This window comes from Diplotaxodon limnothrissa, linkage group LG11 (assembly GCF_057381915.1).
Source record: "Diplotaxodon limnothrissa isolate DT_005_m linkage group LG11, D_limnothrissa_male_GT1.1, whole genome shotgun sequence".
Lineage (NCBI taxonomy): Eukaryota > Metazoa > Chordata > Actinopteri > Cichliformes > Cichlidae > Diplotaxodon > Diplotaxodon limnothrissa.
In genome coordinates, this window is record NC_140606.1 from 27,406,384 (window position 1) to 27,428,216 (window position 21,833).

A 21,833-nucleotide genomic window follows, 5' to 3' on the forward strand; every position below is an offset into this window, starting at 1 on the left:
AAGCCCCGGCTCGGACACTCTCGGTCATTGTGTCCTTGGGCAAGACACTTCACCTACTGTTGATGGCCAGAGGGGAATTGTAAAACTGCATTTTCATTACTGGAAATAACCGTATTTTTATGAGTAAGTTATTTTCTGTTATTTTATGGTATTATTTTGGCGCCCCAGCTGCTGGAATATTACTGTTTTTTTTAAGATGTTTTTTCTAACAGTGTATAAAACTATAAAATCAGTGCCAACCAGAGAGGGTTCTGCTTTAGCTGACACTTTCATTTCTGCATGTTTATATGACTTTATTTATTGGTTGTTATGATTTAAATATGCATAAATCAAACTGAGGCACCCTCAAAAATCCAAATACAAGCTATGTTTTTCTTAACACACATAGAGAAAATAAAATCTCCTAAAACCAGAGAGTGACCAGAGAGTAAAAATAAGAGGATATATATATAATATACTGAAAAATCTAACAGATACTGTTTTGCTCTCCTCTCCACCTGTTTCTTTTTCCCTGACCCCATCCATTCCCCTTCTGCCTCTGCTAGAACTGCGTTTTTACTCAGCTGATATTTCACTGACTTTATTCCTTCTAAAGCTTTTTTCTCCTTTTTAAAAAACAAAACAAAACAAAAAACATCACACTATGGACCTTTCAGGCTCTTTGCCACCACCCTCTACCTACACCTCCCCTTTTATCTCCAATTTCTCTGTGCCTTCCTCCTCTCCTTCCATCTCTCCATCACCCAGTTTGGCATCCACAGTTCTCTTCTGCTCCTTCCTCTCTCTCCTCTCCTTGCTGGGCATCACAGGAAACCTCTACACTTTGGTCCTCCTTCTGAGGCGCAGGAGAAGAAGCAGGAGAAGATGTGGAGCATTACCAGCCTGCTGCCTGACAAGACTCCTTTTACCATCATGCCTTGCCAACTCCAGCTCTCCTACCTCCTCTACCTCCTCTACCTCCTCCTCCTCTCTTCACCTCCAGGTGCTGAGTCTTGCTCTAGCTGACCTGTTGTACCTTTTCACCGCACCTTTCATCGTGTATGACAGCCTGGCATCTGGCTGGGCCTTTGGCGAGCTTGGATGCCGCCTCCTGCTGAGCCTGGATCTCCTCACCATGCACGCCTCCATCTTTACTCTCACCGCCATGAGTTTGGACCGTTACAGGGCTGTTGCTGACCCACTACACACTTCATCCTCCAACTCCTCCAAGTTGCTGCGTGTAGGCCTCGCCTGGGGGCTAGCGGTGGCTCTCAGCCTGCCCATGATGATCACACTGCACCTGGAAGATGGGGATGACCAGGAGGGCCAGCTGTGCGTCCCAGCATGGGATGAGGAGAGCTCCAAAGCCTATCTGAGTGTGCTTTTCTGCACTAGCATTCTCGGTCCCGGGCTGGCCATTGGAGCACTTTATGCAACACTGGGTCGCCTTTACTGGGTGTCACAGACACGACCAGCCTGGGCCACTGACAACAACAATGCTTGTCCTCCTCGTGCTCCCAAACCCAAAGTCCTGCTCCTCATCCTGGGGATTGTCCTGGCCTTTTGGGCCTGCTTTCTTCCCTTCTGGATCTGGCAGCTGCTGCCTCTCTACAAGCCTGACATGCTGCGGACAGTCCCAGTGGGCACACAGGTGACAGTGAATCGTATCCTCACAGGTCTGACTTACGGAAACTCTTGTGTGAATCCATTCTTTTACACACTGTTGACTGGAAAACGAAAAAGCAACCGACAGCTGCTGACATCAGCAAATCAGCTGTGCCGCAAAAGCAGCTCTCTGGAGTAGTGTCACTATAATAATAGACCATAATGTGAGTGTGTGCATGTATATGTGCACATACAAGTACTGTATATGGATGCTTTATAATAGACACCAAAGATCATTCACTTCATCTTAGCCTGCAACCCAGGGAAGTAGAAAAACATTACCCAAATGATAGCACTTTGCAAAAATGCTTTGTAAAAAGGACAATGTTTCCTATTAGGAGATTAACTTTCTTTCTTTGAGTCTTTGAGTCTTTAAGATGTGTCACCTAAAGTTGTAACTGCAAAATATTCCACTGTCACTTTGATAATGAATTATTATTATTATTATCATAATTTAATTTGGTTTTTAAAATGTTCTTTTAACTTTGGGAAATGTATGCAGTGTCACTAATGATACTACAGCAACATGTGTACACGCGTCATCTTGTTTAACCCCAGAACAAAACCGTCAGCTTTATTTAGTAAACAGAGTGCAGTAATCACAGTTTATACCACATGCTGCATATGCACAAGCATTTCCAGTAAAGCCCTGAAGCTCTTCTCCTTATTTTCAGAACAATCAAAGGAAACGCTTGTTTTTTAACAATAGGTTGTGTCTGCGCGGGACCTCGCAGGGACATTTTTCTGAGTTATTGTTTGTGGACATAATGAATTATGTATTAGTGGGTCAGAAGTCTTTTTGTTTTTTCCCCCCAATCTCTGACATTTCTTTTTTTTTTTTTTTGAGAATTTGTTTTTAAAATTATATCTTGACCTGCATGTTGGGTTTGAAAATGTGTTGGCTTATTATGAACCATGTGATGCTTTGCATGCTCTCTACTGGTGTTGACTATAACTGATGTTTATATAGGTTATAATATATAGTCTTGAATAAAGAGTACGCTTTCTTTAATTCACTGTGTCACTGGATCTTTTTACTAATGGTAATCAACACCACCAGAAATCTAAAAATATAAAAAACAACAACAAATGTCAAGACAACAGGAAAGTTCAGGTATAAAATATGTGGATCGCTAAGGAAAAGGCACAATACGGTCAAGAAGTCCTTGAGTTCCACTCGTACTTTTGTTTGTGTCTGTGTCAGCATGACAGCCAGTCCTGAAGGTCTTTCTCGTTTGCAAAGGTCTGTCTCTGTCTGTCTGACTCAAAGGCTGCTCTGTACTGTGTCGCAGACCCTGCTGCTCTTTGACGCACATGAGCAAATATTGCCGTTTGACAGACAGGAGTAACGTTGGGGAAGGGATAACAGGACAAAAGGGGCAGAGTGTAACTGGTCAGAAACACAGAGCTTTCTGGTTAGGTGTGAACTTTGAGGTCAAGGGGTTTAAGTTACTATGTGATTATATGGTCCCTGATTCAAGTCTGGCTTGAGGCTATTGACACATGCCATCTCCAATCTTTCTCCACTTATTTTCTGCCTGTGCAGTGGGTTCAGAAAACACCGGGAGGCTCGAGGAAGCCAAAACACAGACACGAGCCACAAGATCAGATATCAGGGTAGATTTGAGTGTTTTGAAAACGAATCAATCAAAGCTCACAGAAACTCAGAACAGCACTGGCTCAGCGTAACTGATACAACAAGTTCAAAAATAAAACATGCCATAAAATCTTATTTTTTTACTGTGTTTCCACTTATTTTCTAAAGTTTACAGTATGTCTGCGTCTGTGCTGATGGTGGTTAACTTTTCCTTTAAGAGGACATACCTCCTCATAAAAATAATTCAAGAAATAAGTTATAAACATTTTCATTTTAATGCTCATGGAGAATCTGAGACAACATTTTAGAAAAATAACCAAATACTTCAGGAGACCAAAGTAGTAAAACTCACAAATTATAATATTATTATAATATACAAATTATAATATCTAGCAACTCAACATTTTTTTCTTGCCATTTAATAAGCAGATGATTCACAGTAGTGATCCCTAAAGCGATCCGCTGAAAAAGGAGGAAGATTTAATAATGGGAGCGTGCAGGCAATGGATAATTTGATTTAATGCTATAATGCAGTTTAAAATGAAACCTAAACTTAAATTTTAGGTTTATTTATCTGCACATGAAGTAGATATATTCAAGAAATACCTCCGGACTGCACAAGAAGCTCTGAAGTCATGTGTCTCATTACTGCTTGAGCAGTAACAGGTTGAAGAGACACATACCAAAAGCGTTTGTCAAAGGGAGCTTGTGTGTGTCTCTGCGTTGCGATGCCATTATTTCTGCAGGCTGTAGAGCTCTCCAGTAATTCATGCCGCCTGCCATGTGTTTCTATTTACCTGGCACGGCTACTTCTCAGCATAACGTTCCCACTGCAGTTATTATTCAGAGCCCTGTGCAGTCACACCACGGGGGCGCTTCTGTTGCAAAGCTAATGCAATATCCATCCACCGTTCACAGACAACTGAGACCCGAGTACCACATTTATCCACTGAAATGGAATTTCTTTCAGAGGAAGCGCCAGCTCAGTATACATTTAAAATAAGGCGTCTTAATATGAGACTCAGTGATTTTGGGACCCCCGGGGTCATACCAAAATGACAGAAGATGGAGGGTGTAGCTTGTGTAAAGATGAAAGGTATCCAAAAAAGACACTCAACAGGAGTGTGGATATTAAAGCACGCAGGGCTTGTTGTTCAATTTTCTGACTCTGCATAGCGGGCAGGTTTGAGGTGTCGATGTATTCTAACCTCCATATATCAGGTGATTAAGTCCTGCCACAGATCTGCAGGGATGACTGAGTGTTTGATAAACTTCAAATACACTGTGTTTGGTCAACCCAATGAAATAAGATGGAAAATATTGTCTCAGATGGCAGGCCGGCCAATCTTTAAACTTTGTGTTGGTAGCTGCAGAGGCGGATTTGTGCCAATCATAACTTTTATCCTGTCGTGCAACAGAAGCTTTAGATTTCATCCTGAGACCACAGAGGGTGTCATTGTCTCGAGACCACTGGGGAAAAAAAGGGGGACAAATATTTTCGTCAGAGGGCATCGCTCTGTTCTACCTGAAGATTTCATAAATCCAGCACATGTCACTTTCCTGGAACCATCGAGCATCTTTCCATTTCAGCACCCCTCACCCCCTCCCATCAGGCTCTCTTCTTGACCACTGTCTGAGGCTGAAGCAGGTGCCCCTCCCCTGGGCAGCCCGCTCAGGAAAGCAACCCGCTGTGTAGACGAGACGAGGCCACAGCCCCGGGCCAAATTCACACTGTGAAGTGTATAAGAGGCTCCCTTTCTCTCCAGACATACACAAGAAAGATTCCCTTTGCACTCCGCCTCCTCTAAAATTCAATCTGCCCATCTGTTTTCCTTCTCTTAATCACTTTGTGTCCCCTTTACACTTTGCTTTGTCTGCACCTCCATTCCTCTGCATGGCCTCACCTCATGTGATGTTTATCTTTGTAAGTTTCTCATTTTATTTATAACAAAAGGGGTTGGTATTATGACATGTTATCAGCTGTAACATTTATAACACCACAACAGCAGATATCCCTTTCAGGTTGATGATACCCTGCCTGTGATACACACAACCACAAGATTAAAAAAAAAACCCCAAAAAACTGCTTGTAATTTCTGGTTTGACAGCAAACTGAAACATAGGCACTGACAGTATCTCATTGTTCAACCCAGTCGAAGCCCAACGTGAGGCGCCCTTCTCCTCATCACGTCCCCTGATTTCACATATCTGTGTCAGCCGCCAGGATCAGGCGAGACCCAGGCCTGCGTGCCTTGAAGGCCGGAGGTTAAATCCACCAACATGCACATTACAGTTCACACTTTGCCTCTTACTAGGAAAGGCAGTAAATATGGCATGGATGCCCTGCTCGCTCCTGCTCCCTCTGTTTTCTCTGTGTCTCTTGCTCCCCTGGCTTCTCCTCTCACAGCATACTGCCTGTAAACAGTCGAGTCAGGCGTCAAGACTTGGCTGACCTCTGACCTCTGACTTCTGACACGGCGAACCCTGCAGTTGGTGAGGAACGGATATTTTACATTTCTACAGCTTTTCTTAATCTTGTTTAAATACGTCACATATTGTTTCATTCTTATTTTTATCAGTTAAAAAATATACTTTACCTCAGTGTGCACTTTGTTTTATACTTGTATACATATTTGTATTTATTTGACTCTGAGCTCTGAGCTCTGAACAAGATTTCCTATGTACCAAGACCTAGTGCATGTGTATAAATGGCAAATAAAACTTTCAAGAATTTATAGCATTTGGTTTTATGGGATAGGAATGTATATGAAAAATGATCTTTTACATTTTTCAGATAAGAAGAGTGATAATTATTATGCTTTACTGAGCATTTATTTACTAAATAAATACACTTGTGTTCAGCAGAATCAAATATAAAGGTCAAGCTGGATACGTTTGCTTACTGTAAATTTATTTGGCCCAACAGGTTAAAGTAAAACACCAGTATGATAACTATCTAAATGTGACATATAGACCAGCTAATGTAGCTCTAAGTGTCATTGTTAGAATTAGAGTGCCACCTGGAGGTGAAGTGAAAGAAAAAATCAGAGTGAGGGTGAGATCAAGAGTTTGTCTGTGTGGGACAAATCCTTGCCTCAAGAATGAGATTTCCATACCGGATTAAAAGGGTCCCGGGTCCCAGGAGGATGCTGGGGAAAGGGTGGTGTGGAGGCAGGTGATCTGCTGTGGTGACCCTTAAAACAAGCAGCTGAAAGAATAAGATTAAGAAGATGATGTAAAAGAGAAATATAACATATTTATTTTTATTGCAATATTCCTAACATACTTAAAAACATTCTTTCTTAAAACATTTAGTAACTGTGCTTCAATGAATCTCTTTCTTTTTGACTTGCACTCACTTGATTCTGGTGAGACTTGCATGTACTGACTTAAAAGCCAACCAAAATGTGGGACGATGTCTCAATATGTGGGGCAGCGAGACAAGGAGTAAAAATGGTGTTCAGTCCTTCATAAAGTGGGACACCTGGCCACCCTAGGCCTAGTTGCCTGCCACAGCTAAAAAAAACAACCCAAAAAACCCACCTAACTTTGGAGAAGACACCTCGGTTCTTTTTTTCATGGTTTGAAAATTCTTAAAAGTCACAATAAATAAAGAAAGACAGAGGTCCGTGGATTTTAATTGTATTACAGTTTATTTTGGATTCACTTTGCAGGACTCACAGTTCAGCCCACCTTGAACAAAACCTTTTGCTCCTCTCTCTTTTTTTTCTGATTGGCTGCCCCGTGGAAACAGAAAGTTTGAACTGCAGGTGTGTGGGCCGTTGTGAGCTCACAGACAGAGTCTTGTGCCTTAAGTCACCATATTAAGGATATTACCCTCTTCTTGGCAGAGCAAGTAGAAAAAAGGCTGAATTTTTACACTAGTCTGATCATCAACCAGTGTAACAATAAAACCATGTAAGAAAATAAAGGAAAAGCGCCATCGTTCAATTTGAACAATAAAAATCATTATAAAAAAGTACTAAATATCTACTCGTCGTCCAGGCTGATTATTTTAGTTTGACAGGCGGGTTGAAAACTGAGGATGAAAAGGCAGCGATCGAGAGTATATCTATTATTTTATTAAATAAGAAAGCATATCTTTTATCTTCAGGATCAATAACAGACTGTCCCAATGGGCTTGCTAGTTCTACACCAAGACTTAATCATGTCTGTACAAACATCACACTACAGTCATGATGGCTTGGCTGCACCGTGTTACACAACTTATTGTTCCACCCGTCTGTCTTTGCACTGACTGAACTTCCAGCTCGGGTGGCTCATTAAATGACACACCTCAGCAATCAAGTCTATAGCTGTGAGGTCACCTCCTGTCCTGATGGCTTAATGCTGCACAGCAAACTCTGTTCACCTGGTGAAGAAATATGATTAATTTCCAAGGCTCAAAGGTTGACCTCCCTTGTAAGCTTACATGCTTGTTTTTTATCAGTGATAATGACTGACGGTCAGTTAAAACAGTGAACTTTACAAGTTAACAGTTTTAGCATGTAAAGTTTACCCTTACCTAAATCTGCATTTAACAAAAAATCTGCAGCACACTTAAAAGATACAGTTAAATAAATTAAACATTTAGTAAAAAGCATGTTAGTTACTATAAAAACACCAAAACCTATCCATGACCTCTACCATAAAAATGATAAAATGATCTTAGGCCCAATAGATAAATGCAAACCAACAATTTCCTGGTATGAAAACATGACACATGTTGATCCTGATCAAACTGAAGAAAGCAGAGTTTAGCAGATAATTTTCAGCACCCTGCACCACAGAGCAACAGAAATACAAGCAGGGCTGCCAGTTGTTCAATCTGTTGATTCATGTTGCCCCCCTGCAAGGTGTTCTCACCTTCCACAGAAACCTGCACCTCCTGGCCCTGTCTCTGAAAACCCAGGGTGGTCAGTAACCGAACACCTGTACCTGCCAGAGTGACTCTCAGTAAGACAGCACAGCTTAAGAGCCAGGAGGCACGATGCCATTGCCTGGCTTAGCCTATAGGGGCAAATGGGGTCTCTGCAAGACTGGGTCTGTTTTGTTTTACAGAGCAGACTTGGGGTTTTTAATCTTGGGTCAGTTTAGAAACATTTAATTTTAAGTCTCTTTACAAAACTCACAAACTGGTCCATGTTAGCAGGAACACATTTGTATCATGATAAGCTGGAGAGGACCCAAGTGCAGGACAATGAATGCTGAATAACTTTAAAAAATCACAAGTTTCAATAGCTTTGATAGTAACAGAAAAGTCCAAAAACAAAGCGAGCCAGAGAAAACATGAGGATACAGCAAGTAAAGCAACACAGCAAATTCAGGAACATAAACAGTTTGACAAACACTTTGCTAGTGTTGGGTTAGACCCTGTTTTCCTTCAGCGCAACCTTAATTCTTTGTGGCACAGATTGATTTCTCAGAGATTTCGGTCCATGTTGACATGATTACATCACATAGTTGCTGCAGATTTACTAGATATGCATCCATGATGTAAAACTCCCTTCCCACTACATCCCAAAGTTACTCAACTGGATTGACATCTGTGGAGACTGTGGAGGCCGTTTGAGTACAGTGAACTCATTGTCAAACGCAAGAAAGCAGTTTGAGATGATTTGAGCTTTGTTTCATGGGGTGTGATCCTGCTGGAAACAAACGTTAGATGATGAGTACACTGTGGTCATAAAAGGAAGGACACAGTGAGCAACAATACTCGTGTAGACTGAGGTGTTTAAAAGATGATCAATTGGTACCAAGGGCCCCCAAATGTGCTGAGAACATATTCTCCACACCACTATATCACCAAGCAACCTAAACTTTTTTTTTTTTTTTTTCTTTTGCCTGTCCCGTTTGGCTCTTTTGCCATCAGAATTGTTGTCTAAAGGCAAAGAAAGATGCCCAACGGATTTACTTTACCAAATTGACCATCCCAGCCTTGCCATAATGGTCCATTTGATTCACCTTTTATTGTTTATTTTATTTTCACTTACTGAACATGGGACAGACTTGACTGGGGGAAAGAAGGGGAGAAAGAAAGAGGGAAAGAGAAACAGCTGAGAAGAGGGACGGGGGAGAAGGGCAAAAACCAAAAACCAACAGAATGAGCAGAAAAAGAAAAAAAGAAGAAGAAAAAAACAGTAAGTATTCTTTTAAGCAACCTAAACTGTTGATATAAGACAGGATGGAGCCATGACTTCATGTTTTTTTATGCCAAATTTTGACCCTACCATGAATGTCACAGCAGAAACTAAGGCTCATCAGACCAGGTAGCATTTTTCCAATCTTCTCTGCTCCAGTTTTGATGAGCCTGTGTAAACTGTAGCCTCAGTTTCCTGTTCTTTACTGACAGGAGTGGCACCCAGTGTGCTCTTCTTCTGCTGTAGCTCATCAGCTTCAAGGTTTGCCAGGTTGCTTATGCAGAGATGCTCCTCTGCCTTAGTTGTAATGAGGATTATTTGAGTTACTGTTGCCCTCCTATCAGCTCGAAGCAGTCTATCCAGTCTCCTCTGACCTCTGGCATCAACAAGGCATTTTCACCCACATTTCTCTCCATATTTTCTCATTTTGTCTTTTTGTTGAAAACCATATAAATGATTGTGTGGAAAAATCTCAATAGATCAGATGAGATCAACAAGCATTTTCTTCCCCAATCTGATGCTTGGTTTGAACTTGTCGCCATGTGATTAGCTGATTAAATACTTAAAACAAGGGGTTGAACAAGAGTACATAAAGAAAACACCAGTGTGTTTGGGGCTGATTACACAACAGGACATAGGTGAGGGTGGGGGAAACCAAGACTCATGACAAGAATACCAAAAAAAAAAAAAAAAAAGAAAAAGAAAAAGACACAGAAACACAGCAGAACATCAATAAAACCAGAAAGCAGAAACCAAAAAGTAGTATTAAACAGAAATACAAAACTGGAAAACCACACCAAATGTGTTTCATTGTCTTTATTATTATTATTATTATTATTATTATTATTGCTATCATAGTGCTGTAAGTGTTAAACTTCAAACATTAATCTTATGTATGATCAGTCCATACATATATTTACTGAGTGAACATCATTCATTTGGCTTACTGTCACAGTTTAACCGACAAATTATTCCGCATTTAAAGATGACTGACTATGTTTAAATTTGCGCATTTGAAACCCTAACAGAATTTCAACACAAATCAGTGCAGTAACCTGTGTCCTTTCATTTATGAGGTTTTTCAGTGGATTAAGCAGGAGTACACCTGCTAAAACTCACCTCGTCATGAAGCCTGTCCGGCATCTCAAGGGTTTTCTCTTCACTGGAAACTCTGATATCGCCTCAAGAGACACTGGCCAAGGGTAGCACGACAGGTGAGGAAGAAGCATCCCACCTGAACCTTCTGTTTTTTCCCCCTTTTGAACACACTTGCTGGTGTCTGGCGCCCTCTGGTGGCGTCATTGAGCGAGAACAGCAGTAACCGGAGGCGGAAACGGTGAGACACGAAGCGGCTAGCCATCAGCACAGCTGACTGTACGAGCTGTGCAGAAGTCTGGAGAGATTTTCCTCACGGGGATTTTTTTCTATCTGACGAAACATTGATGTCATTCTGTGGGGCTCAGAGCAGCGGGTAAGCCTTTAAACCCGGACAGTTTTTGTATTTTTATTGTGCTGTTTAGCCGCCGCCTTTATGCTTTCAGATAGTCGGCTAGCTCGCTAACGTTAGCCGCCTTATATAATCATGGCCGTGCTGTCGCGCTGCAGCTGGCGAGCAGCTCATGCTTTTTATCCTGTAGCTACTCAAAAACAAAATATTTTTAAATAATTAATTTCGGTGGCAGAGTGCCTGTGATTGTGACCGCAAACTGAATACAAAGAGGAAAAAACCCTGTTAGACCACAGTTCTGGTTTCCAAAACGTCAACAATAACAGCATTGGGTGTTGTTTGCTTATCCTCACGGTTGAGTTTTTGGGGGTTTGTGGGCTGAAGTGAGGGTTATACAAACTTTTTTGACTAGTTTAATGTTTTTTGTCTTTCTGTGTTCCAGCCGCCGCAGCAAATGGGACCAGCCTGGGCCCGGGTCTGGCTCTGGTGGGATGGGGGAGGCTGAAGCTGCACCCACTGGAGCTCTGGATGCTGCTGCTGCTGTGGCTGCCAAGATTAATGCCATGCTGGTGGCCAAAGGCAAACTCAAACCCTCACAGATAGGCAACCCCGGGCCGCCTGATAAGGTAATGAACAGCATGGCGGTCTTTCTATTAATTACTTTTGTTTTAAAGGCGATTTTATAAATTATTGAATCCGTTGTTGTGCCAAAAAGTGATTTCCAATGTTTCTGTGTATTTTTTATGTGTAATATCTTTAGGCATAGACTTCGGTGAACAGGGCTTACAAAGGGGTTATATATAGAATTTAAAAATTATCTGTTTTTGAAGTATCTTTACAACTCTGTGTTATTGTACTTACATCATAACCAATCTGGTCCTTTATCCCCACTTAAAATATTTTTACAGAACTATTGTAATATTTGCTGCCATTTCTGCTGTGCTCTTGGCCAACTTACTCTTACAAAAGACATATTTAATGTTAATGAGATTTTTTTTTTTAACTGCATAAATAAAGGTTATATAAAAGTCACTGCCAAAAACTGATTGCGGCTTCTACTTTGTTGTTTGCGGCTCAAGATGACTTTATGTCATCCATGAGGGATGCATTTGACATATGTTTCACATATTATAGCCCAACAAGTTACTTATAGCAGTTTAAATACAAGCAGTCAGTTTTTGGCAAATACCGGAAATCAGTTTTTGGCAGACAATCAGTTTTTGGCACAACACCGTAATAGAGAAGCGTGGTACCCAGACTGCACTATACAAGGCTGTTCCACCCCGAAATTTAATAATTTTGGGTTGGATGTTGTGATTGTTTAACCTCCAGTATGCAAAATACTTTACCCAACATCTTCATACTGTAGGGCCACTGTTATTTTCACTTTTCTCCTGGAGAGATGATGTCTACCTGAAGTCAAATTATTCAACCATTACTCCATAGGGTCCAGTACAGTAATCATTAAACTTTAATAGAGCTTTTTTTATTTATACATTTATGTTCATCACACAAACTCAACAACTCTGTCGCAGCAGTGCTGTGTTGACCTGTGGGTAAAGGTGCAGAACATATCAGCAGGCTATGTTATGAAATGGAAAATGCACTGTGACCTAACACACGCACAATCTGTCATGGTGATCATTTCTTGTAATAAACACCGAGATTCTGTGGGGCGGTATTATCTTCTGTCCTTTCTTAACGGATGTGTTCAATGAGGTAATAAAGGAACCACCTTTTCTTAGTACTTGGAGGGTTCAAGCAATTAGGAAGCTTCCAAAGGAAATTAGACTTTTATAGTTATTCCTATTACCATAAGCCTTATGTGTTCTTCCTGGTGTATCCATACACTTATATATATATATGTGTACATGTGACCAGCACTGACAAAAACATAAGAAAGATATTCATATTCAGATATTATTGGATTTCATAGAAGATAATTAAGAAAACAGGATATTCAAACACGGTGTCTATATAATGACATTTGATTTAAAGCTTTAACTGTATTCCCACATATTTTCTCTCTTGTCCTGCATTTTTACACTTAGACTCCAACATCAAGGTTATAAGATAACATATACCTCTTTTTTCAGCAGGTAAATATATATAAGTAACATGTTATGTATTTCAATAAAATGCAATACAGTGCAATCAAACAAATATCTTAATAACGAAGTAGAAACTAATCTGAAATAAAAAAAACAGTGAAGTAAAATTAGTACATTTTGTTTTTGCATTGCGCATGTACACTTCACCTCCACCAGATGTCACTCTTTACAGTTCCTGCTGGAGGAGGAAATGCTGCTTTTACAGACCTGTAAAATGGCTTTGTAGTGCTTTAGTGATATTGCAGATTAATGAACAGGACCGCTTTATCTTTAATGCTTTAAAGATTTGTTGCATCAACATTGTGACAACAGTATATTTTATTGTTAACTTGTAACTTCAATTTTATATTGAGTCAAAACTTTATTAAATCATTTTTAATTCTCAACACTCAGACGCTAATCCCTTTTTGGCTCCAAAACAATGTGGTTACCCACAGTGGCGAACCCTTGCGAATAAGAGAGCAGCTTAAAATAGTTTTCACTTCAGAGTTATTCCAATTTTATTGAACATTTCTGTAACTGGATTTTCTTAAACACTGCACATATCCAAACTGAAACAAAGAAACACAAACGCCCTTGTTGACAACGTCCTCCTGTTCCACAGTTTGGCTTAAGCTCGGCTGAACAATCATGTCACAATATCACAGTGCGAGTCATTGCCAAATAAAAGGCGGCAACATTTTCATTACCTTGTTTTCAAAGTCTTTGGAAGCCAGAGTCGTAATTGATAATAAAAATCTATCAATTGCCAAATCCTACATGAGTGGAGACACAGGATTATTTTGTTAAGAGTAGAGCTGGGCGATATAAGATTTTTTCATATCACGATATGTTTTTTCATTTCAGGCGATAACGATATCTATCATGATATAAGCCAAATAACTATATTTGTAAGATTTAAATGTACCGTTGCTCACAAGTAAAATGTGAAATAATTAGCAGCTCGTTTTAATTTAAATATTTATTTCCCATAATAAGTTCAACAGGGTAGATGTACTTAAGGAACATGAGACTTCAGTTTCAGATAAATAAAGGCAAATATTGCAAACTACACAAAAGGCAGCCGCTAAAGCGTTTAAGTTTCAAAATAGAACAAACGAAACAGACTAAATTGTCAATTCCACTTAGAAACAAAATATTAATTCTAAAAATAAATCTTAGTTTGTTTTACAGAAGAACAGACAAAACTGACTAACTTTTGTCAATATCAAATAAACTGAGAACTAAAAGGAAATTCTCAATCTCTCCTTGTTGTATAGCTGAGCTTTTCAAACAGTTTTAACAGTTACTTTAGTCTGACAAAAGCCGAATGACGAATTAGCGCTTTCAGTCAGAGATTGAGCATGCACCGGTTTATTGTATTTCCAGACTTGCTTTCGGCACAATTTACAGTGCAAGCTACTAAGTTTTTTGTCAGACTTGAAATAGCCGAAATACCTTCACACTACGGAACTTCTATGGCCCTTCTGTTCGACAAGCTCTCCGGCATTGGAACCATCATCGGTTTTTTCTTCGGTAACCTTCGCTCACGCTCTTGGTTGATTTTTCTCTAGTCGGCACACTCATTTCCTTCATTACCTGGGCAGCCCAGCTGGCAGCTTCCCAAACAAATACACATGTGCGCCTTGGCACTTGTGCTGCACGTAACAAGTCACGTGACGTGACGCTGCGGCTGTGATTGGTTCGGCTCTGCGCTACTTAATTTGGATTGGCTGTTCTTTTTTTTAAGAGGCCAAGAGAGATGAGGCCTATCGCAATAGTTTAATTTTTCTATCGAGAAAAAGTTATTTCGCAATACATATCGTTATCGTTCTATCGCCCAGCTCTAGTTAAAATGTATGTTTTAAGTCTCCAGTATAAAATAATGAGCTGTGCCTTGACTGACGCATGCTTCTTGTTCCGTACCCTCTTTCAGGTCCTTGGTGTCGGAAAGCCTCCAGTGCCGCCAAAAGCCAAAGACGACCTGGTGGTAGCTGAAGTTGAGATCAATGACGTCCCAATTAATTGTCGAAATCTCCTGACACGCGGGCAAACGCAGGATGAGGTCAGCAACAATATGGATGATATTTTCAAAAGTTAGGTCTGTTTCTTAGCTAGCGGATTGCTCGTGATGTGGTTTGTAATTTTTAATATGGTTTGTCCACAGATCAGTAAAGTGAGCGGTGCTGCAGTGTCGACCAGAGGCCGTTACATGACAGCAGAGGAGAAGACCAAAGCGCTAACAGGGTGACTGTCTCTCATTTTCACTAACCGAACTGATAGTAGACCCGGTGTTTGATGTTTTTATGTAAACTCGGCCTTGTTTCTGCTCATTCCAATCAGGGATCGACCTCTGTATCTACACGTCCAAGGACAGACAAGAGAGCTTGTTGACAGTAAGTATTCTTTTAAACTTCAGTCAGTCATAAACGTTTGTCTTTGTGTAGCTCGTAATTCGACTGACAGTTTCTCTTCTCCGTTTTCCAGGAGCAGTTAATAGAATCAAGGAGATCATCACAAACGGGGTGGTGAAGGCTGCAACTGCTTCATCATCCTCTCCATCTTTCTCCTCTACTGGGGCTTCAGTCACAGTGTATCAGCAGAACAACCTCCCTGCTCCTTCACTGCCCCCTGTGACCCACCACAAACCACACTTTCAGTCAGGGGTAAGGCAGTTCCCACATGGATGCAGGTCATACTCTCTGTTTCCACCTAATTTTGAAGCACCGATCAGTTTACCAATTGCCTCAATACACTTACTGTTTTTAGAAAAGGTGAGGGGGGTGAGATTATAAATAGTTAGCATCATATTTAATCAATGCCTTCAAAAGAACAGTAAATAGGTTGCTTTAGATTTTATATACTTCAGAAGTGTAAGACTTGGAAGACTTCAAACATCTAGTGCAGACAAAGAAGCTGCGATTGTTTGAATGAAAAAGACATTTGATTTGATTTGCATCCAACCTTCGGTAGCAGTCGATTTAACAACAGTCTTCACTTGGGGGGGAAAAAAAGGACATTAGTGGTGTGCGATAAATACAGAGGCACTACTGCCAATACCGATGCTTTTTAACTTATAAAGGTAACTTATGTAGGGGAGAGCGGTGTGCCATGATTTATGAGATGAATGGGCATCAGTTTAAAAATCTGAACACCTTTTAATGACCACCAAAATCCCTGTAACTGTTACTTTCTATAATAATTAGTTAACACAACAAAACCTTTCAGCTTTTTGAAACTGGATTTTTTGGAGACCTGGAATGTGAATGTGCCTGTTTTTAAAGGACTTCGGTCAAGTTCTGTTGTTTAAATGTGTTATAGGCTTTAAATAAAACAGGTGATAACACAGAACACAAAAAGTTTCAGACATTTTTCATAGTGCATGTTTGAGATATAGTTTTCTTATTAAAATAAAAAATTTAACACAATTCAGTGGAATACAGTCTGACCTTTTAGGATAGAGTATTGATCCAATAAAAGTGTTTGTCTCGATACTGCCGATATTTGGAATGATCAACCTACCTCTAGACATTCATGAATTTAAAAATGTTTGGAGATATACTGGAACTAATGTCTAAAAAGGGGCATAAATGTAGGGGGGACTGAAAACTGTCAGTATGGTAATGTGTTTAGTCATAGTTACTGCAACCCTTCATATTTTCTTTCATTTCTCAGATGCATTTTGTTCAAGATAAGATCTTTGTGGGCCTGGATCACGCTGTCCCGGGCTTTGCAGTCAAAGAGCGTGTCGAGGGGCCCGGCTGTTCATACTTGCAGCACATCCAGGCTGAGACCGGGGCCAAAGTCTTCCTCAGAGGGAAAGGATCCGGCTGTTTGGAGCCTGCCTCTGGACGAGAGGCCTTTGAACCCATGTACATTTACATCAGGTGGGTATCATCAGTCTTTGTCCATTAAAGGCGGCGCAGGCTAATGAAGCGTTGTCACAACACTGCCACACTCTGGAGTTTTCTGCAGTAGAGCGCAGTCAGAATTTCCAAATTATTATTATTATTATTTTTTTTTAAGAAAATAAATTAAAAGTAAATGTGATTGATGCTTTTTTTTTTTACCAGTGCCTGGTGGGATGCTATTCACTATAATGGCCAAAAGGTGGTGGTAATGCAACTACAAACTATTTGCCACCCACTACTAAACAATAACATTAAAAAGTTCTGATTACTGGGTGTTAGAATAATAAGATGGTAAAATAAGATAGTACTGTACAGACACGAAGCCCAAAACTACTTCAACTGTCATATAGTTCTGTGTAAATTTCCTTTAGAAAAATTAGAAAATGAAGTCTGGTGTAAATATGTCACATGCAGCGTCAATAGAGAACAGTGGATTTCAAATATTGGTAGTTTTCCATGATTATGAACTATTTTTGCTGTTTTTCTCTCCAGTCACTCGAAACCTGAAGGACTTGCAGCAGCAAAGACTTTGTGTGAGAACCTGCTTCAGACAGTGAGTACTCCAAGTGTCCATTTTCCCCATTCCAGCTTCAGCAGACAGTCAAGCATTAAAACCAATTTTCAGATGCTCCCTTATCCACAGGGTTGCACAGCAGGTAGCTCTGCATATTTGTTTTGCCGGATATTTACTGCAGACGCCTTTCCTGATGCAACCCCAGAGGGATTTTTGTCTCCTCACGGGATCAAACTGGAGATCTTTTGCTTGTTAGGCAAAGGTGCAAACCCCTACACTGTGGAGTCACTAGACAGTCCCTGAGCATTAATAAATAATAAGTAAGTAATGAGTGGTGGCCTGTCACAGATTAGTTATGAAAAGTGTTTTGTTTCTTTTTTTTTAACAAAACAACTGGAAACACTAATGGTACGAGATCAATATTGCAAATGAACAATTAATTAAATCGCTGGTGGCACTGATGTTTCCACACTGTGTTAACTGTTGACACTCGCTGGTGATAAAACGAAAATGTTTTTAAACTAAGCAAAGAAACACACACTTCCTTGTGGTTTAAGGGATCACTGATCTCAGCTTCTGCAGATGCGCACATCGGCTACAGAGCTGTAGATAGTGAAGGATTATTTGTGTGCTGCACCACAAGCGGAGACCACAAGTATTTTCTGCAGACACAGCCGTTTTCTTAAAGGTGGAGACTCAAAGGTAGTTTGTGCTGTAAATGTTCGAAGGCGTTTTTGTTGTTGTTGTTTTTTAACTGAATCTTGATAGATCTCGTTCTTTTACAGTTGGTTTTTATGTTTTTTTTTCTTTTATAATGGTTACATTATGTTGAACTCTTGTCTTTATAGGATGACTTTCAAAGTAAATTTTTTATTTTTTTTAAAACTATTAACAAGATTAAATGCAATGTTCCTCTTTTCTAGGTCCATGCAGAGTATTCTCGCTTCCTTAATCAAATGATGCCAACACCACAAGGTACTCCACAGCTGGTAGTTTTTCTGTAGTTTCTGTTGCTGTACCAAAGCTCTTTTTCTTTAACTGAAAGCTGTAAGATTCTCAGTCTAAGGAGCTTGGAAAGAAAAGCGTCTGGACTTCTTTAAGTTGCTTGAAGACGTTTCACCTCTCATCCGAGAAGCTTCTTCAGTTCTGAAACTGAAACTGAAGAAGCTTCTCGGATGAGAGGTGAAACGTCTTCAAGCAACTTAAAGAAGTCCAGACGCTTTTCTTTCCAAGCTCCTTAGACTACGATGACCTGGATGACTGAGAACCTTCACAGACATTCTCAGTCTAACACATCTGTTTATTGACATCTCTGTGAGAGCCTCATTCTAGCTGTTTTGCTTGTTTCTTTTGTTTTTATTCAGGGTTTGGACAGCCGCCAGTAGTGAATGGGATATCTCCTCAACCTCCTTACTACCCCCCTACTGGCTACCAGCAAGGCTACCCACTGCCCGTACCCCCACCTCAGCCTCAGCCTGTCCCTTCACCTTACGCTGTCCCACCTCCTGTGCCGCCAGTGGCTGCCGCTGGTGTTCCCTCTCAGTACCCTCTCCGCCCAGCTCCTATTCCTGCTGCTGTCCCTGTACCTGTACCTGTCCCTATCCCTGCCCCTGTCCCCACTGTAGCTCCTGCACCCACGCCTGCACCAGTACCTGCTCCTGACATCTTGCCACAGGTAGGATTCATTGTAACATGGCCTTAAAACTAAAGCAGGCATCCAGAAACACAAATAAAACAAGACTGTGTAAAATCTTTGACTGTACAACAATCCCATTTTTTTCCTAGGTCCACTTAACTCTTTACCCCTTGAAAGCTAACTAGGAGCAAATCTAAACATCTGACACAATCAAAACTTCTGCACAAAATTAGATCTTTGGATTACTACTTCTTTAATTTTACTTTTATAAACTGTGAAACTCTCGCCAAGGATATGTGTCATAGCAGGCAAATCAGTAACCAGACGATACTGTTGTTTTCGTCTTTTGTGCAGACTCTAGCCCCTCCTGTACGTTTACCTCCCTCTGCTGCAGCACCACCCAAAGTTTCACCTCCTGCTGCCCCAGCCAACCCACCACAGAAAAGACGCTTTACAGAGGAGGTGCCTGACGAGACAGACAGTGGCCTGCTGGGATACCAGGTGATACATTTCTTTTGCATTTTCACCCCCTCATCATTCTCTGGTGTTTTTTTTTTTTTTTAAACACCCCCTATATTTTATTTTCTCCACATCGTGGTCTCATTGTCACGAGTCACCTTCATGAGCCGAGGAAGCACTCTTACCTCTCTTTCCGATTTCTGTCTCCTAACATATCATCTTTGCTCTCTTCAAATGTCTTTTGTACCTTGGTTGAGATAGCTTGGAGAGCTGTTAAAAGTATCTTTCATAGTGGACGGGAAAATATCATTATAATCACAGGTTTGTGGTAAGCTAGCTTTTTTTCACTTTGGTGTTGTAAATAGGTGTGTATTGTTTTTTAGTGTCAGGGCAGGGCTTAGTTGAGGATGTCTCCTAATCGTGCCTGTGTGTTTTTCTGCTCATAGCATGGACCCATTCATATGACTAATTTAGGTGCAGGCTTCTCCATGGGCAGCCCTGAGAATCCAGGATCCCAACCACAGAGTTCCTCCAGCCCGTCGTGTGAGAGGGACAGGTGTGCAGATTTTACACAGGATGTTGTTCAGGTTAATAATATTCACAGGTCAGTGAGAAGAGTTCACTCACTCCCTCTCTTTGTGTTCTCCAGTAAGCAGCTAATGCCTCCACCCCCCTTGGCTGTGAATGGAGCGAGACCCAAGGTGGAAGAGAGAAAAGCACCGCAAGGCCCCGCCGGTAAGGGCGTTATCCTGTGGATTGACAAATCCCTGCCCAAATCCAAATCACGGACTGTGACCCTCTTATAAGCCTGGCCTCAATTTTATTCACAGCCTTAATGTAGAGCTGTAGAGACAAATGTAAATCCTCTCCCTGCCTACTGAAGCTGGATGTCTGTTACATAAACCCCCCAAAAACAGATTTAGTTTCGTTTTTCTATATTTAATATTAAAGCCACTCCTGGTTTTGTGGCTGAGATAAATGCAGCGCCCGCCACAATAAGCCTCAAACGGGCTTTTCCAGGAGTCTGCTGCTGTGACAACACATCTCAAGATAATGAGGCGGAGCTATGACTCAACACCTTTTGTGTGCCTTCAACTCCTTTTTATAAAGGAGTGCGATTATGTCGAGCCGTGACGACATCATCAGTCTGGATTGTCCGACGTTCGTTTTCCTCCCTCGCTAACGAGAATCTCTCCTGTTTTTGTGTTTTTCTCTTTTTCTCTGTGTTTTTCTTCTCTTCCATGTGTCTCCGGTGTGATGATGGATATCGGTTGGGGGTGGGGTACGACTCGTCCTGTGACACCGTCTTGCCGCTCGATTGGACGGCCCCTGACACTGTCGCTCCCCACCAACCAATGGCTGCTTTTGAATGGCCGCCACCCCCCCTCCTCAAACCGGCTGACATAAACGTTGATTTACATTTGATCTATTAACTTTTTGTTTCTCCCAACATGTGTTTGAAATAATTACCTTTGACTTGAAATGAGCTGCTGCTGTTGTTGTGTATCTTTTCTCTCTTTCTCCTCTCCACATGTGCTGCCTTTCTCTCGCTCTCTCTCTCTTTTCCTGTTTTTTCTTTTGCTCTCTTCTTCCTCTTTTAGCACCTGCAGTAAAAAGACTGAAAACAGGTTTGGTGGCATACACCGGCGGCTCTTCTGATGAAGAGGAAGACCACCCCACCTCAAAAGCCACCTCAGGGCCAGGTAACCCTGGGGCAGTTCCCCCTACCTCCTCAACTACCACAACCACCTCAGGCTGGGCACAGGGTTATCGCTGCCCTCCTCCACCACTCCCTCGAGCTAAAACACAGCCGCAGCAGCAGTCTATACCTTTCTGGATGGCACCCTAATGCAGAAAAAAAAAAAAAATCTGAACTCACCGAGTGCTTTCTGCTGAGTCTTACAGGATATCCACCCAAACTGAGCCCATCTGTTCTTCACCAGGATGACTCGTAACAGCTCTGTGTTGGTTTCAGGATTTAGCACTTGGGTCTAAATGGACAAGCTAAAGTTTTGTAAAGATTCCCATTTGTTTGTTTGACTGTCATTAGTCATTGTTCAAAGAAGGACATTTGCCGGAGTGATACTTCAACCTTTAGTCTGGATGTATAGCTGGTCAGTTGAGCAATATTCTGCCTGCCTTCTTGGTCTGAATCGAGGGAAAACCTGCACCAGCTCAGCTGTGTGTCTCTGTGAAATGATAACACAGACTGTAAATCACAGACCAGTTTTCCTTTCATCCTAACACATCTTTTCCTGTTCCCACTCTCTTTTCTTTCCCCAAAGTAAAAACAAAACAAACATCAATCACTTAATCCTTTCTTGATCATCTCCTTTTTTTGTACAGATCAGACTGGACATGTACGCAGTGAAGCATTTGAATTTATTTCTCAAGT

At 41.1% G+C, this 21,833-nt stretch overlaps 2 protein-coding genes across 2 annotated transcripts; both read left to right on the plus strand.

Moving 5' to 3' along the window:
• The first annotated feature begins 643 nt into the window (after positions 1-643).
• On the plus strand, positions 644-1,783 carry uts2r3 (urotensin-2 receptor 3). Its single transcript, XM_085365579.1, has one exon. It carries the CDS (start codon positions 644-646, stop codon positions 1,781-1,783), a length of 1,140 nt encoding a protein of 379 aa, XP_085221705.1.
• Positions 1,784-10,740: 8,957 nt separating this feature from the next.
• khdc4 (KH domain containing 4, pre-mRNA splicing factor) lies at positions 10,741-21,802 on the plus strand. Its single transcript, XM_085365580.1, has 14 exons — positions 10,741-10,852; positions 11,271-11,454; positions 14,855-14,983; positions 15,086-15,165; positions 15,262-15,314; positions 15,406-15,584; positions 16,594-16,805; positions 17,322-17,382; positions 18,267-18,318; positions 18,708-19,018; positions 19,334-19,480; positions 19,885-19,994; positions 20,088-20,173; positions 21,040-21,802. The coding sequence occupies exons 1-14, from the start codon at positions 10,824-10,826 to the stop codon at positions 21,285-21,287; spliced, it is 1,881 nt and encodes a 626-aa protein (XP_085221706.1). The 5' UTR covers positions 10,741-10,823; the 3' UTR covers positions 21,288-21,802.
• Positions 21,803-21,833: the final 31 nt, after the last annotated feature.

Excerpts from the sequence above, each read along its gene's own strand:
- uts2r3 (XM_085365579.1), top strand. The coding sequence starts at position 644 with ATGGACCTTTCAGGCTCTTTGCCACCACCCTCTACCTACACCTCCCCT.
- khdc4 (XM_085365580.1), top strand. The coding sequence starts at position 10,824 with ATGTCATTCTGTGGGGCTCAGAGCAGCGG. Across the intron at positions 16,806-17,321 it reads CCCATGTACATTTACATCAG|TCACTCGAAACCTGAAGGAC; the intron begins GTGGGTATCATC and ends TTTTCTCTCCAG. Across the intron at positions 20,174-21,039 it reads AGCACCGCAAGGCCCCGCCG|CACCTGCAGTAAAAAGACTG; the intron begins GTAAGGGCGTTA and ends TTCCTCTTTTAG.